The 16,462-nt window shown below is 47.1% G+C and overlaps 1 protein-coding gene across 4 annotated transcripts in view; it reads left to right on the top strand.

Moving 5' to 3' along the window:
* Positions 1-16,462, top strand: part of MYO5B (myosin VB) — a 371,041-nt gene that overhangs the window by 276,047 nt on the left and 78,532 nt on the right. For all 4 annotated transcript variants that reach the window (XM_003953284.6, XM_016933688.4, XM_054671932.2 and 1 more), the window contains 2 exons: positions 9,094-9,205; positions 14,674-14,885. In XM_003953284.6, coding sequence (XP_003953333.4) covers positions 9,094-9,205; positions 14,674-14,885 — 324 coding nt within the window. The remainder of the gene's footprint in view (positions 1-9,093; positions 9,206-14,673; positions 14,886-16,462) is intronic.

The raw sequence follows: 16,462 nt of genomic DNA, 5'->3' as shown, positions 1-16,462 counted from the left end.
CAAAAAAACAAAAAAAAAACTCTGCTTGAACTTGAGTTCTCCTCCACATCCTCCCACCTTCACTTCATAAAAGTGGCGCTTTCTGAAAAGACTTCCACTTCTTCCTCAACTCTCTTCTCCCCAATCCTGTAAAGAGTAAATAGCATAAGATTGGAGAACTAGAGGGAAGCTTTAGAAGTGGCCTGCTTCCTCTCCCTGTTTAATCATGGTTGAATTTAAAACAGACGCACAGTTACTTCCCTTGCTATTAAACATCCCACAGAGGAAGAATAATACAGAACTGATTTTGGAATGATATGAGTCATTATCTCAGGATCTCTCAGCCTTTGGGTCTGGCTCTTTTGTGTGAGATCTGTCTTCGTTCCTTTGGACTGGAGCCTGACCCACGGGTTTTCATGCATGGCTGCACGTCAGTCATGGGGACATACTCAGCAGTCTCAGAAGCTGGGCCCCCTCAGACCTATTAAGTCAGAGCCTGAGACTGAGCCCTGAACATCTGCATTTTGACAGGTTTCCCCAGGTGATTTAAAAATGCATCCTGCCTTAAAATCATTACCCTGAAGGCATGTGTTTCCCCCTGGGTAAATTACAAGCCACTTTGTCACATCCAGGCAGTGATAGGATGGATTGGGTTTTCCTGTGTCCTCACTTTGTGTCTCAGCTCCAACTCGGAGCCAGTGGGGAGGAATTGTGTTTCCTTCCCTCTGCAACAAAGTTCTGCAGGCTTCAGATCTAGGGCCACTAATGGGGCTGAGTCTGTGTTCCCCTAGGAGGCCCAGGACATAGTTGGGGGATAAAGGGAAAGGCAAACATGGAGTGTTTCTGATGTTGTGAGTGCTGGGTGAGCATGTGACAACTTTTGCACTAGGAACCCCTCCGTGAGTTTCAGAGCTGAAAACTCGTATGTATTACTTTATAAAGGCCACCCACAAACCTCTTATGTTTTCACCATCTTTTCAAAATTTAGATATAATTTATCTACTATAAAATTCACCCCTTTAAAGTATTCAATTTCAGTTATTTTCATTATATACAGAGTTATACAACCATCACCACTGTCTAATTTCAGAATGTTTTTATCACCCCAAAAGGAAACCCTGTGCCCATTAATAGTCCCCACTCCTAGCCCCTGGCAAGCACTAACCTACTTTCTATTTCTATAGATTTGCCTAGTTTGGATTTTTCATATAAATGGAATCATATAATATGTGTCCTTTTGTGTCTGGCTCTTTTCACTCAGGGCTGTTTTCAAGATGTATCCATGCGCAGCAACCGTCAGTACTTTATTCCTTTATATTGCTGAATATTATTTCATCAGATAGATGCAGCACATTTTATATTATCTGTTCATCAGTGGATGGATGTTTGGTTGTTTCTACTTTTGGGGAAGTAAGAATGCTGCTATGAACACTTGTGTACATGTTTTTGTGTAGACACATTTTTTCACTTGAGGGTATACCTTGGAGTGGAATTGTTGTGTCATATGGTAACACTCTCCTCTTCTGAGGACCTTCCATATTGTTTTCCACAGTAGCTGTACCATTTTGCATTCTTACCAGCAGCGTACATGAGGGTTCCCGTTTCTATGCATTCTCATCATTTGTTCTTGTCTGTCCTTTTCATTATAGCTATTCTGGTGGGTGTGAAGAGGTATCTTGTGATTTTGATTGGCGTTTTCCTGATGACTAATGATGTTGAGCATCTTTCATGTGCTTGGCCATTTGTACATCTTCTTTGGAGAAATGTCTGTTGATCTCCTTTGCCCATTTTTTTTATTGGATTACTTGTCTTCTTGTTGAGTTATAGGAGTTATAGGAGTTCTTTATATATTAAGAATATGGAGAACCTTATAAGACATACAACTTGCAAATATTTTCTTCCATTCTGTGAACCATCTTTTCACTTCCTTAGTAGCGTTCTTTGAAGCACAAAAGCTTTTAATTTTGAAGAAATCTGTTTATTTCTTTGGTTGTGCATTAGGTGTCATTGCATTAGGTTGTGCATTGCCTAACCCAAGGTCACAAAGACTAACATCTATGTTTTCTTCCAAGAGTTTTACTGTTTTAGGACTTTGATCCATTTTGAGTTAATTTATGTGTAAGAGCCCAGTCTCATTCTTTTGTATGCATTTATCCATTTGTCCCAGGACCATTTGTTGAAAGGATCACATTGACCATTGAGGAAGGCAAGGTAGACAGTGACAACTTCATTTAAGGGATAAAGAAATATACCCGAGAAAAGTTAAGTAATCAGATCAAGTCCTCCAGATAGAAAAGGGTAGAGCCACCATACCGCATGTCCACAGGTTAAGGATGCCTGTTCCTGTGAGCCTTTGAGAAGGTGTCCCTCTCTTCTCTGATTCTGGCCTCTTATGTCCCTTTAGAAATTTTGTCCATCCCTAGTACACTTCTAAGGGAAACTCTTGTATCCAGCATCATCTATTTCTCTGCTGATTTGTTCCTTCAAAAAGGAAAAGAAGTGTATGTTGCTTGGTGGCATAATGAAGATTATCCATGTCTCAATATCCAGAGAGAGCTTGTTGGTCCTGGTAGGTATGCCTCACAGCATGGCCAAACAATTCTGCCCCACAAATTGCTGCTGGTTTCCATGTGAGACCTGGTAGGGAACAAAGTCCCACTGAGGCTCATAGGTTCCTGTAAGGCTCTTTAACTAGAAAATAAGCATACCTCTTGCATTCCACCTCCATGTGACCAGGAATCCTCCAGCTAGCTTGCATGATGGTATAGTGGAGTACCTGAAAGGATGGGTTGACCCACCTAATTCTGACCGTAAGAGCTCTGAGGGATTCTTTACCATTTTCTAAGGGAACCTTAGGTTACCCATCAGGACATCTTTAGGGATTCTTTTTGTGGACTGATGTCATAGAATTTGTGTGACTTAGGGCCTTATGCCGTGGCCTTACTGGAGGGACTCTAGAGTTTGTCTGATCCAGCCAGTCCCCTCATGAGGAAACATGCCCGAGGGAGAAGAAGCACGAAGTGCTGTAACTCTGCAGCTCCATACCATCTGTCCACATTGGTCCATTGGGGCCCTTGCAAGCAGGCATGTTGTTCTGCAGAATATTTGCACGTGCAGATGGTTAAATCCGGTGTTAGGCTCTGTATGGGAGCTCCGTTAGCCAAACAACATCCCAAAGCTACTACGCTTCCTGCACCATTCTTAGCAGCCGTGTTACCACTCCCTGCCTTGAGCCTGAGGAGCTCATTACAAGGAAACATCTTTCCAGACTGGTGGGTTCTGCTGAATGCCTGTCCTGGCCCATCCCATATTGGCCTTTGTTACTGTCTCTGATCTCTCCCTCTTCCTACCAGGAAGCAGTCACGGGTCCTGAGCTTCTCCCATATACCCAGCTGTGACTCCTTGACCCTGTCAGGGCGCCTGCTCCCCAGCAAGCTAGAGGCACTCCAGGTGACGAAGGCCTTGATTCTGGGAGAAGCACGCCACTGAAGTCCAGAATGCTCAGCCAGGCCCCTGACAAGCAAGTCAGAATCCAGGGAGAGCAGGGCTGAGTAAGAATTACATTCCTGGAGTCACTAGACTTGGGATGAGGGCTCTTCTCCCACCATTAATGTGGAATGGAATGGAAGAGCAGCCAAGCCAGGATTGGGTGATTGGGTTAAAAGACGCCTCCTGGCCAATGAACCACAGAGCCACACCGAGTGGGGAAAGGCATCTTGATGGCCATCTGATGAGGATGGGGGTCGTGCTGTGGAGGTGATGGAAGTCGAGAAGGTGTCCTGTTCTTCTGGAGTAAACGTTTACAAACCATGGTCTGGAGTAAACGTTTTACAAACATTTGGGAGTATTTTTGATGTCTCAGTGAATGGGGTCAGGGATAATGATCCAAAGATGCTGCATGGTGTTAGGACTGTCCCACACCCAAAGGTGCTGCCCCAAAGCCAGTAGCACCCTCTGTGAGAAACACTGGTAGGAAAGGTTTAACGTGTTGAATGGTCAGGAGAATACCCATTTTTAAAACTGTAATTGACAACTGAGTATAAGGACACCATGACAATAGGTGCTGTAAGGGTTAAACGTGGATCAGAGAGAGACTTGAAGGAGGTGCAAGTCTCGCAGAGGAGCTACCCCTGCATGAACATATCCACAACACGAGGTGGAATGCTCTCTGTCCCACAATGGACTCGGAAATAGCTAAAATGCTGTGAGAGGGGGAGATTCCGTCATGGCAGCCTCAAGAAACCCTGGACAGCCCGTGGTCTTCATGAGTGGGCTGTTCCAGCTTTAGGTGATTGCGATGAACACACATCCAAAGGTCCCCCACCAAATCAGAAAGCCCCTTTAAAAAGCTCTATTTTTGGAAAAAGAATCACAAATTCTCTTGAGCTTTACTTTGAAGATTTTCCTCTTAAAGGTGAGGGAGGCTTTCTTGGGAGAGTTTTATCTCTGAGGGTTTTCTCACAGAAATCCACCGAAAGGAGAATTCACATTTGATGCTGGGTCCTTCGGGGAGCGACATCTTTACAGCCCTTTTCCCAGACCCCATAGTGGGTAGTGAACTCTCCTGGTCCCTCCTGAGGGTGTCCCCACCCTCACGGCCACGAAGCGATGGTGGTGCTTCTCAGTGGACGTTTTGCCTTCACACAGGAGCTGGCATCTCCTCTCCCCTCAGCCTCTCTGCACACCCTGTCTGTGGTACAGCTATGTGTGAAGGATACCTTTGTGAGAAAAGGGGAAGGGAGTGGCTTAGGCAGGAAACAAGAGAATTCCGGTCTTTGGAAGCTTTGGAGCTCTCCATACGCCCCATCTCCTGAACTCCCTGGCTACTAAAGCCCTGTGGTGCTTGTATGAGGTGGGTGATGTTCTCTCCACTGTACAGGTAGCGGAGGGGAGGCATCCAGGCTGGGACTGGCCCCAGTCGCACTGCCAGCCGGCATCAGAGCCAGGCTTCTGTCCTCCTGTTCTCCAGGTTCGTCCTGTACTGGCCTTGATGTCTTTGCAGCCACAGCTCCTCACTCTAGTAATTTCCTTGAGTATGGATCTGTCAGCAGTAAGAGGTTTTCAAATTAGAAGCATTTAAGGTTTTTAGCCCAGCTAAATGATGCTTCAATTATTTCCCCAGTGAAATTGCAAACTCTTAAGGAGAACTAAAGCAAGTGTGTACGCAAATAACCATGGTGTATAATGTGGGCAGTGCCCTCAGACACACGGAAGGAAAGGGCAGGGCAGCTTTAAAGGGGGAGCCCGCACCTGAGCGGGTGGGTCAGCAAAGCCGAAAGAGTCAAAGATGGATGGTGAGCACAGGGACCAAGGGGACTCGAACTCTGTGAGGCCCTTTTTCATATGGTTTCTTCCACCTGATTCTTACCCAAATCCATCTTACCCCAAGAGAAGTGTCTATATTTAAAACTTGGGGGCCGAGACAGGAAGAGCCTGGGAGAAATTCAGCCATGCTGGCGTGTGTTAAAACACACATCTGATGGGCAGTTTGTCAGCTCTGGCTCTCTCTTCCCCAGGGTTCCTGCATTAAGTTGTTCAAGTATGGGTCAGGGCTTAGGAGTGTTCTGAATATTTATTGCACATGATCAAATAATTAAAACAATATATAGCTAGGCAAATAACCTTAAATGTTTCCATTTTTAAAGCCTCCTGTCAGAGATAATCAGCAACTCAATGGGTTTGGTTCACAGTCTTTCCACTACTAGAGGGACAGGAAATAGTTTCTGCTCGGTGAGTAAAGGGCAAAGGGCAGAGCAACCCTTTCCCAGGGCATAAGACAGAGGCCTCGGTGCTCTAAGCGCCCTGCGCCCTTCCTTCTGAAGGGAATCCACATGGACCTGATGAGCAGGGCCTTGTAAAGACTCATGAGCTCTGAGCAGAATACGGGCTCTTGTTCCCTTGTGCCACTATGTGCGTGACACATGGGACCAATTAAAGAGGGAATGGGCATAGAGACAAAGTAGGTTAGTAGTTGCCAGGATCTGTGAAGAGGGGAGAATAGGGCAGAATAGGGTGTGATAGTTGCACAACTTTGCAAATATACTAACAATTATTGTACACTCTAAGGGGGTATATTTTACAGTATGTGAGTTATAGCTCAAACTTAATTTTATAATGGTAAGGAGCCATTTTACATAAAAAAAAAAAAGGGAAAAGGGAGAGATGTCATTTTGGTATTTGCTCTTATACTCACCCCTTCTCTGAGACCCATGGCTGTGTTAGACATCTTCCACCAGACCAGGAAAAGTGTTTGCAAAGGAGCAATGACGAGGGGGAAAGGCAAGGAGCTCAGCCTCCATTTTCCTTCTCATCCCAGGCTGCTGGGAGGAACAAGTCCTCCTAGGAACCCAATGGCTGCAATGCTGGAAGATCTGGAGCTCTAAGAGAACTTGCTCCAGAGCACGGTGTGCCCATACTGCCCACCATGCTGCAGCTGAATCCAAAGCTATATGTGATACTCCACAGTACTTGTTTCTTTTTCTTTTTTTCTTTTTTTTTTTTTTTTTTTTTTTTTGAGACAAGGTCTCTGTTACCCAGGCTGGAGTGCAGTGGCATGATCTCGGCTCACTGCAGCCTCCACCTCCTGGTTTCAAGTGATTCTCCTGCCTCAGCCTCCTGAGTAGCTGATACTACAGGCATCCACCACCATGCCCAGCTAATTTTTGTACTTTTAGTAGAGACAGGGTTTCACTATGTTGGCCAGGCTGGTCTTGAACTCCTGACCTCAAGTGATCCACCCGCCTCAGTCTCCCAAAGTGCTGGGATTACAGGTGTGAGCCACCACACCTGGCCAGACTTTTACCTTGTTTCTTTGGACAACATTTTTAAAGGGCCCTCTTAAAAGGCAGAAGTGCTCCAGGAGAAGGGATACAATCCACTTACTCTCTTTTAATATCTCAAAATGAGTGAGTACCTGAGTATGAGACAGGAGAGTTCCCTGGCCCCCCATCACAGGGTGTGCTATGGGGGTGTGGCTCTCTGTTTGCTGCTGTAAGCTCAAACCCCTTATGGAATGGGGAGCAGGCAGAAGGGCAGGTGCAGGAACCGGCGCAAGCCCTTTTGGGCTCTAGCCCCACAGCAGCATCTAGGGGTGGGAGCCTGCGATTCCTGAAGCCCCAGTGTCACAGTGTGGTTTTAGCTCTGCCGTCGGTGGATGGCTTAAGTGTTAACCAGCTCAGTGCCCACTTGGTACCCAGGCCCTTGTCCAGGGTCCTGGAAGAATCAGGTCACACATGGACCTGAAGGATGGTTGCTGGGGGGTGGTTATTGAGTGGTGGAGGTGGCTCTTAGTGGGATGGATGGGGAGCTGGAAGCAGGGGATAGAGTGGGAAGATGATCTTCCTCTGGAGTTTGGCCATCCAGTGGCCAAACTCCTCTCCCACCACCCCCAGGTGAACTCCTCTCAGTGTTCAGATGCTCTTTCTCTTCTCTCTTTCTGTCGTGCTGTTCTGCCATTGATCTGCTTGTCTCTTTGTCTCCTTGTCTGCCTTTGGAGCCTGGGGTTTGGAGTTTATATGGGTATAGGATAGGGGGTGTGGTGGGCCAAAAGGCAACTTTTTGGTTGCAAAAACAGGAATGCCCATCCTCATTTAGGGCCACGGGTATCCAGGCTAGAGGGTAGGGCCTTTGCCAGGGAACTGTCCTCTTCTGTCCAGTATTTCCCTGTCTCCTGTCCATATCAGGTAGTTGGACAGTCACATAAATTACTTCCACGTGAGGGGTATGGACAGCACATGCCTCGGAAGATGAGAGTGGGTGGGAGGCTGCCTGTACACCTCCACTGAGGACACAGAGAAAGTGGGGATAGGCTGGACTGACCTTCAGAGGGATGTAGAGTGAAAATTCAAAGTCTCCTTAGAGTAGGGATTGTGCTGAATCACTACATGACTATATGAAGAAGTTGTTGAATACCTCCCAAAAATTGAAAGAAGAATCAGTTTCAGGAGAATGAGCATATGTATGAATCGAGACCACCTTAATGAGAAAGGGACAGACCCTACCTGGAAATAGCAGATTTGCTCATCAGAAAGACTGCATTTGTTTAAGTAGAGATCATTTCAGAGGCCAAGGGGAAAACTTAAGGCTTTCTTTAAGGATTCCCCTCCTACACAGACCAAAACAGCACTCACCTACATAGGTAGGGGTGTTGTAAATGCTCTTAATTATGTGAATTGGTGGACATTTTCTTTACAGTGGGCCTGTATTACTCTAATAATCAGAAGAAAAAAATCATAAGCAAAATCTACTTTGGGGAGAAAAATGGTTCCTTCTATACTGATTAAAACATAAACCATGTTATCTCTCCAGGGGTTAGGATACGACCACTTGTTATTTGTTAATGTACATATTTCTGCATTTAAAAAGTTGTTTACAATGAGCAGTATTCTATAAGAAAACCAACATTTGAAAATAAAGCTGTGCTCTAGGTAAGGCTCCTGCTTCTGAGGAGTGGAGCACTGCATGCTTGGGCAGTATATTAGACTGTTCTCATGCTGCTAATAAAGACATAATCGAGACTGGGTAATTTATAAAGAAAAGGAGCTTTAATGGACTCACAGTTCCACATGGCTGGGGAGGACTCACAGTCATGGTGGAAGACAAAGGAGGAGCAAAGGAACATCTTACATGGCGGCAGGCAAGAGAATGAGAACCAAGTGAAAAGGGAAACCCCTTGTAAAACCACCAGATCTCATGAGACTTATTCACTACCACCAGAACAGTATGGGGGAAACCACACCCATGATTCAGTTATCTCCCACTGGGTACCTCCCTCAACATGTGAGAATTATGGGAGGTACAATTCACGATGAGATTTGGGTGGGGACACAGCCAAACCATATCAGGCATAAACTTCCTGTTTAGTCCTCTAAGAAGTACCTTCAAAACTCACCTTTTTTCCAGCCCTCCAGCCACAATTCCAAGAATCACATTCACAGTGAAATTCTTGGAGGGCACTGGGGAGGACAAAACTCCCCTGGAACTGTTCTTTGCTGCTCTGAGAATGACTTTGTGCCACAGTGTTGACCCCATAGGGAACTGTCTGAGGTCACTCATGGCTTTTGTGTGGCCAAGAGGCAGGATGTGTCACCTGACGCCCCTTTGCTTTCCCTCCAGGTGGGCCTACCATGACTTTTTCAACCGGTATCGGGTGCTGGTCAAGAAGAGAGAGCTCGCCAACACAGACAAAAAGGCCATCTGCAGGTCTGTCCTGGAGAACCTCATCAAGGTGAGCCACACAGCCCAGCTCCAGGAGAGGCCTGACCAGGTCCCCTAAAGATTGAGGGGGTGGTGTCATTATCTACATTTTTTTTTTTTTGGTCTTCATCCTTCTTACTGAATCTATTTCTGGGATATTAATCCATTTTCCTACATCAGTGACTAGAAAAAAAAAAAGCAACCCATTCACCTATCTAGAGCACTTCCCAACCTTTTTCACAGCTCAGCAGGCATAGAAAATGGAATTCTGTGGCAGCACTCCTCTCGAGGGCACCAGCTGCAGGGAGTCTGTCCCTTGCAGACCACTGACCCAGCGACGGATTAATAAAGTATACTGACACACAGATATTCTGCTCTGCCAGTTCAGCTGAGGGTCTGAGCCACTTACAGGCTCCCTGCTGAGTCCTGTAAACAGTTGCGACTCTAGCCCTGTGACTCTAGCTGATCTAGTCTGATCAGCTAGTCAGCCTTGCATTTATTCAGTAAGATTAGTTAACAAAAGCTTGAGTCAACACCACTAGAGGGTAATTGACATTGTGGACTTCCCAAGTAAAAAAGCAGTTACACAACCGTGGTACATCAAAGGTTAGTCTTAAGATTATATGAGTAAACAAGCTAGCTAGGTAAACTACTCTGCCTTTCTTTATTACTGTTTTAATTTGTTTATCTAAAGGTAAAGGGATCAGGCCACCTTCAGCCAGATCTGTTACCAAAGTTATGCAAACTTCTAGGCCTTCCAAGAAGATTTGTTTCTATAACTATCTCTAACATTTTTCCCACCAGCCTGACTGAACCCCAGCAGAATTCTTTGTACAGCTTGCTTGGGTTTATGATGAGGCTACTCCTAACTGCAAGCTGCCGGCTCAGGATCTCTGGCTTCTCCAATTCTCAGGGGCTACATAGCACGGCCCATCTGGTACACCTGGGTAAGGGCTCTGATGTGGAGCCCAGGCCTAGCCCTGAAGCCAGCAGAGGGGAAGGTAGCTGCTGCATCTAGCTGGTTGCATCACCAGCCTCAGGCCCTCCCCCAGATACTTGTTTTAAGTAAGGCAATAGATTTTATGTTTTAATTGTAACAATTTGAACTCACACCTGGCAGCTGAGACTGGAGAACTATAGAAGCGGAGCTACTGGGGCCTTTTATGAGGGGCAAATCCTTAAACATTTCCATGGTGCCAGACATTTCGGGGATTACAGCAGAGTATGATCATTAATGGCTCGATAAAGGTTAAATTATATCAAAAATCACTTGAACAAGGTAATAAAAATAATTACTTCAGAAATTTTAATTTTTCAGGTTTTCTGTTCGGAAAATCTATCCATCTGGAGTAGCTCATTGCCAGATGATCAGGATCTAAGGTCATGTTTTATTTTGTAAATGTGTCGCAGCCATTTTCCCAGCATCATCTTAGCTGCTCAAGTCTAGCTATAGACACTGCAGAATATTATAGTAAATGTATGCATAGCTGTAAATTTGCCTTTTTAAAAAGAGAGCCTAAATACTAGCCCACCTTGCCATGCCATCTTTTTTTTTTTTTTTTAACAGGGTAAGGGGGTAACAGGCTGGTTAATCAAGGGCTCTAGTTAGCTGGACTCTGGTTGATCGAGGTTTTTGCTGTGGTCCACCTATCAGTGTCCACATTTTAACATCTTACTTTTATGGACAAGAAAAATCTCTGTTAAAGGTCAGCTGATTTCAGGGCCTGTGAGTAGCCCACTCTGCCATGTGGCTGCCTTCTCATTTGTCTAGGATCATAGTTTCCCTCTTCTGTTCCTTTGCTGGATTTCTCCAGGATTACCACCAAGACCTCTGATTCCCAAAGAGGGAACTCTGGAGGGGACCCGGATCAGACTGGCTGAGTCGGCCCCCACACTGGGCTCTCCTCCAGTTAACGGGACCACATGCCACTGCCTGGGGCTGCTGCTGTGATGTGCTCAGGACACTGGGCCTTTCCTGGCACAGCTGCCTCTTCTCTTCACTGACGGGGAGCCTGCCTGCTTCTCAGTGCTCGGCTTCAGTGCAGCTTCTCCCTCCTGCTTCCCGTGGTCTAGCATGTGGCACTTCATGTCACTCTTAGAGCCCATAGCATGCTGACCTATGTTCCAGATGTGTTTGTCCTTTTTCGTAGAGGACAGTGTCTTTATGTTTACACCACCTCCTTAGTTATGAGTGCTGAGCCTAATACACAGGGGGAGCCTACCTAATATTTATGGAACGAATGAAAAAACAAGTGCCTTGCCTAAAGAAAAGTATAGGAATACATGCTGTTTCCTCTGCCTGCAACGCTTTTCCCCCTCTTTTGCCTGCCTGACAAAGTGGTATTCTTCCAAAGTGAGCTCTGAAATACCTCCTAGCCTCCCAGATGTTGTTAGCTACTCCATCTTCTATGGGCCAGCAGCACTTACCTCCTCCCTTCCTTTATTGTGTTCATCCCCTTATGTTGTAATTGAGGGCTTGTCATTTCACCAGACTGTGAACACATAAATGACAAGGGTCCTGTTGTGGCTGTGTTCCTAGCACAATTCCTGGTTGTCACAGGAATACATGAGTTTGTGCAGCTGGCTGCATGGGAACCAGCCAAGAGCTGCTCATGACTAGAAACCTGCCAGTAATGGCTCATCCTATGAGGAATATACAGAAATCACCCTCATTTTACAGACGAGGAAACTGAGGCACAGAAAGCTGATATAAATTGCCCAAGGTTGCCTAGGTGGACTGACTCTAACTCCCGCTGTCTAAACTACATTGCCCTCTGATCCAGTCTGATTGAGTAATGTCACTGAGTGCAGTTATCCTTCCTGGAGACTGAGTAGAGACACTAGTGCTAAAGATTTCCCTGGGGCCTTCTATTTCCTCCTTTTTATTTTTCTCCTCTTCTTGGGCCACATCTGGACACCCATACTTCTCATGCTGAGTGACCTGGGACTTTGTATCGAGAAACTAAGACTCGACAGAGCTGCGTGTTAACTTAGAGGGGCACATGCCAGTTCCCCACCCTGTCCCAAGCAAGTGCTAAGTACCTTTTAGAACAGAACGATGAGAAGTAGGGACAAAGGTGGCCTGCAGGGCAGGCACCAGGCACTTAAAGACCACCTTCCTGGAGGGGCAGCCTGAGGCTGGGGGCTGCTTCATTAGGCTGTCAGTGAGGTTTTAATAAATTGTTGTGGTTGTTTAGGGGAGAAAAGTGGATTCTGGTGGCCTCTCCCCTGCAAGGATTTTAGGAATAGCCCCTATCATTCTTAACCTGAATTTGTTTATTCTTTAACTCCACAGATACATACTGAATTCTTTGTACTCTAATCTGGAGGGGTTAGTGTGAGGGTTATAAAAAGAGTGCATTACATGGACCCTACCCTCCAGAATTAATAATAGTCTAATGTGACGATGGCCATAACTGTAGAGGACCACATCACGGAGACTGGCTGTCGTGCAAGCTGAATCTTCATCACAGTGGTGAAGGAGTGTATTAACAAACATCTGCAGGGAGCCCACGGAGCACAAGGATGTGTGTGAGCACTGTGTAGAGGAGACAGTGTCACGAAAGGGGATGCTGCAGTTGGAGACTTGGGGCCTGGGAGACCCAGATCTGGGGTTATCCTTTGATATTTGCTCAAGTCACCTTGAGCAAGTCACTTCACTACTCTAGGCTTCAGTTTTATCATCTGTGAAGTAAAAGGAGTGGCTTGGAATGGATTGCTAAGTTTGCTTTCACCCCCTGTGGTCTGACTCTTGGAGAAAGGTTCTCAAAAGATGATTGATTGATTGATCAGTCAACAGTCAGTTCTAAGGGTTAGAGGAAGCAGATCTGGGTGGGAGATGTTCTGGAGACACACAGGGTGAGGACAGTGTGGAGATGAGGCTGATGAGTGTCTCAGTGGAGCAGGTGAGACCCTCAGAGAAATCCTTGTTCAGAAAAAGTGGCCTTGCAGAGCATATCATCCCTTCCTGTTTTTTTTCCAGAATAGGGAATGAAGCGCAGGTACTGTTGTTGCTTGGATGCGGTAGGCAGCCCCCAGCCTCTGGCTCTGCTTAAACTGGAGGACCCAGGCTTGTTCCCTGACTCAGGAGCTTAGCTACCCTGCTTTGGCTTCCTAACCCCTCCTGGCTGAGCCATGGAGCCTCCCCAAGCAGGGCAGAGATCAAAGCAGGGCCGTGGCTGCCTCAAAGCTCCCAAGTCCCATCCAGCCCCTGTTCCTCTCAGCATGAGCTGAAGGCCCAGTGGGTGCATGGCTCTGAGCAGACACAGAGAGGAGAGCTAGGCCCAGAGCCCACTCTTGCCAGCTTCACGAGCAGCCTGGCCCAGGCCGGGGACTCAGTCAGTGACACTCAAGCTGGAAGCTGTGCTGCAAGCTCAGCCTTAGCTCAGGCAGGACAGCCTTCCCTGTGTGTGGAACCCGACTCCTAGTAACCCAATAGGGCTTAACCTATGAAGAATGATGATTCAGCATTTTTCAGGGCCATTTGCCAACATGAAACGCAATGTTGTGTGTGTATTTTCCTTGGACTTGGCTCATTCCTTCCTTTCTCATTATGGTCTTCATGCCAGTGAGCAAAATGAGATGGCAGTTGATTTACAAAGAGCTCTGTCATCATGGGTTACTCTCCCAGTGCTCTGTCCCAGGCTTGTCCACAGGAACCCTGCTGGGTTGTCTTTCCTCATCCACAGGGGTGAGCCCAGGGAAGGGCAACTAATTTTAACCTAATGGATGTAATTAAGACAGTAATTACAGGTCCAAAACAATCTCATAGTTTTATTTGGGGGTTATTTGCATCCTGTAATTATGCATACAACTGTGTGGCCATTTGAGGATAATCTTTTTAAAATGTTGATCAGATCAGGTCATTCCCTTGCTCAAAGCTTGCCTGTGGCTCTCACCCCAATTTTATGCTGCAACCTTCAAGGCCTTTGGTGATTGGCTCCTCCCACCAATCACCTTCAGTTCCCCCAGCTAGCCATCCTGGCTCTCCTGATCCTCAGATATACCCAGCAGTTGCACCACTGGACATAGGCATCCACTCTGCCCTTCTCCTGGAACTTTCCTCCTTCATTCTTTCCTGTGGTTGCCTCCTTCAGCTCATTTAGGTCTTTGCTCAGCTGTCACCTCCACAGAGCTGCCTTCCTTGAGCATCCTTTTTGAACATCCCCATCCCACGCTCACCAGCCCCCAGTTTGTTTTCTTCATATTCCTCACCATTCTCTGAAAACAGAAAGCATCTTTATTTGCTTGTCTGTCTGCCCTCACCATGATGTCAGTTCCTTGAGGGCAGGCGTCTTGTTGACTGCCATGTTCTAGAGTCTGGCCCGTAGTAGGGTCTTGGGGTCTGTTAAGCAAATGCTGAGACTTTGTGTCCATCTACAGAGAGGGGTGCATGAAGTCTGGCCAGGGGATTCTGCATGGGAAGAACAAGGGTGGTATGGGCCATGTTATTTCTCTGCTCACTGGTGACCAACCAGATCCCCTGCCTACCTTGTAAAGGACCCCGACAAGTTCCAGTTTGGCCGCACCAAGATCTTCTTTCGAGCAGGCCAGGTGGCCTACCTGGAGAAGCTGCGGGCTGACAAGTTCCGGACAGCCACCATCATGATCCAGAAAACTGTCCGGGGATGGCTGCAGAAGGTGAAATATCGCAGGCTGAAGGGGGCTACCTTAACCCTGCAGAGGTACTGCCGAGGACACCTGGCCCGCAGGTGAGCCAGGCTGGGGCAGATCAGGGCAGCAGATCATGGCGGGGAAGATGGGGGTCTGCCTTTCTCAGCTACTTGGTTTCTCTCTTCCTCTGTGCTGAGAGTGGTTCCTGTTGGGGCCATGTCTGCATCTTGGCTTTTCCTCGGCAGCTGGGCCTATCCCTATAATCAATGCCTTCTCACCTCAGGGGGTAGGTCTAGTTTCCACATCTCCTGGTTTCCCCAGGCTCCCTCCATCCTACCAGCATTAGAACCAGCTGGTTTTGCCACAAACCAACCATTTCCCCTTTGCCTGAACCCCAAAGTAAAAAACTAACTACTTTTAGGAAAAGAGACCAATACAGCCTGGCACAGTTAACCTGTGCTTGGCCTCATTACTTATTCCACAGATTTCATAATGCCTCGGAGTCAGGTGATTAGGGCTGCAAAGGTCCTGGGAGGTCCCTTTTGTGAGTTACTGCACAAGCCAGGATGGAGAGAGAGTGGCTTGTCTAAGCAGGAATGTTGACCTAGGGGTTGAGTCAGGATGCCAGTCAGCCTCCCCTGCCTGCCCCCAGCTCGACCCTGAGCAGAAGAAACTACTGCAGGGTTCCTTCCTCACTGACACTGGGCTGATGAGGCACTACAGCAGCAGGAGTGTGTCAGCCAAGACAGGCTGAAGACAGCCTGCCCTCTGACCCTACCCTCGGTTGTTAGGTTTTGAGCCCAGGCCTGGTTCAAGTCCAGTGCCCTCTCCAGAAAGGAATTTCCTTAGAGAAGTGACAATAATTGCCACAAAGTCTTGTGTTTGGAGGCCAAACAGAGAGCTAGACTAGGGAATCAGATGCATTTCAGCAAACAGGTGACACATGGGCTGAGTGGGTCACTTTCTCCTTTGAGGCTTTGCTGAATGATTTCCAAGGTCCTTTTTAGCATTTCACACTGAGTCTCTAATTGAGCACTTGTTATAGGCCTGGCAGCAAACAAGACCCTTCAGAAGGGGAGGAAGTGTTAGACTGGCTTTATTTGGGAGGTGAGATGGGAAGGCAGAAAGGCAAGAGAGGAGAGGGAATGGCCACATTCAGTGCATCCCGAGCAGAAAGGGTTGAGGAGATAAAGGAAACAGAGATTGTTCTGGGCCTGTGAAGGTTTAGTCACTCAGCAAACACTTACCCAGTGCCTACAGTGGGTCCAGGATGATGGAGACACAGCCCCTGGGATCTCCAAGCCTGGGGAGGTACAGAGGACAGGCAGCAATGTGAACACACGATGTAGAATGCTACTGGTGAAGTAGGTGAGGACTGCCCAGGCACAGTGAGGTAGAAGAGTGCTCAGATAAGGATCATAGAGGAAGTCAGACTGACTGAGTTTGAAGCTTGTGGGAAGCCTTTCGAGACCATAAGGAAAGAACTAACACTGCTTTTCTAGCCACAGTGTCAAATGCCTAAGGCATTGCTACATTTGTTAGGGGTGAAGAGAGTTGGTTTCCCCTGGGTGTGTCCAGGTAGGGCCACAGAGGGAGAGGTTTGCATTTGCAGATGTCTCAGAGTCCTCTGCATCAGGGCGGTCAATACTCTGTCTCTGACACTGCCTGTTTCCTC

This window comes from Pan troglodytes, chromosome 17, assembly GCF_028858775.2.
Source record: "Pan troglodytes isolate AG18354 chromosome 17, NHGRI_mPanTro3-v2.0_pri, whole genome shotgun sequence".
In the NCBI taxonomy this organism is placed as follows: Eukaryota; Metazoa; Chordata; class Mammalia; order Primates; family Hominidae; genus Pan; species Pan troglodytes.
Note: the sequence above shows the minus strand (reverse complement) of the source record. Positions and strands in the feature narration are given on the sequence as shown.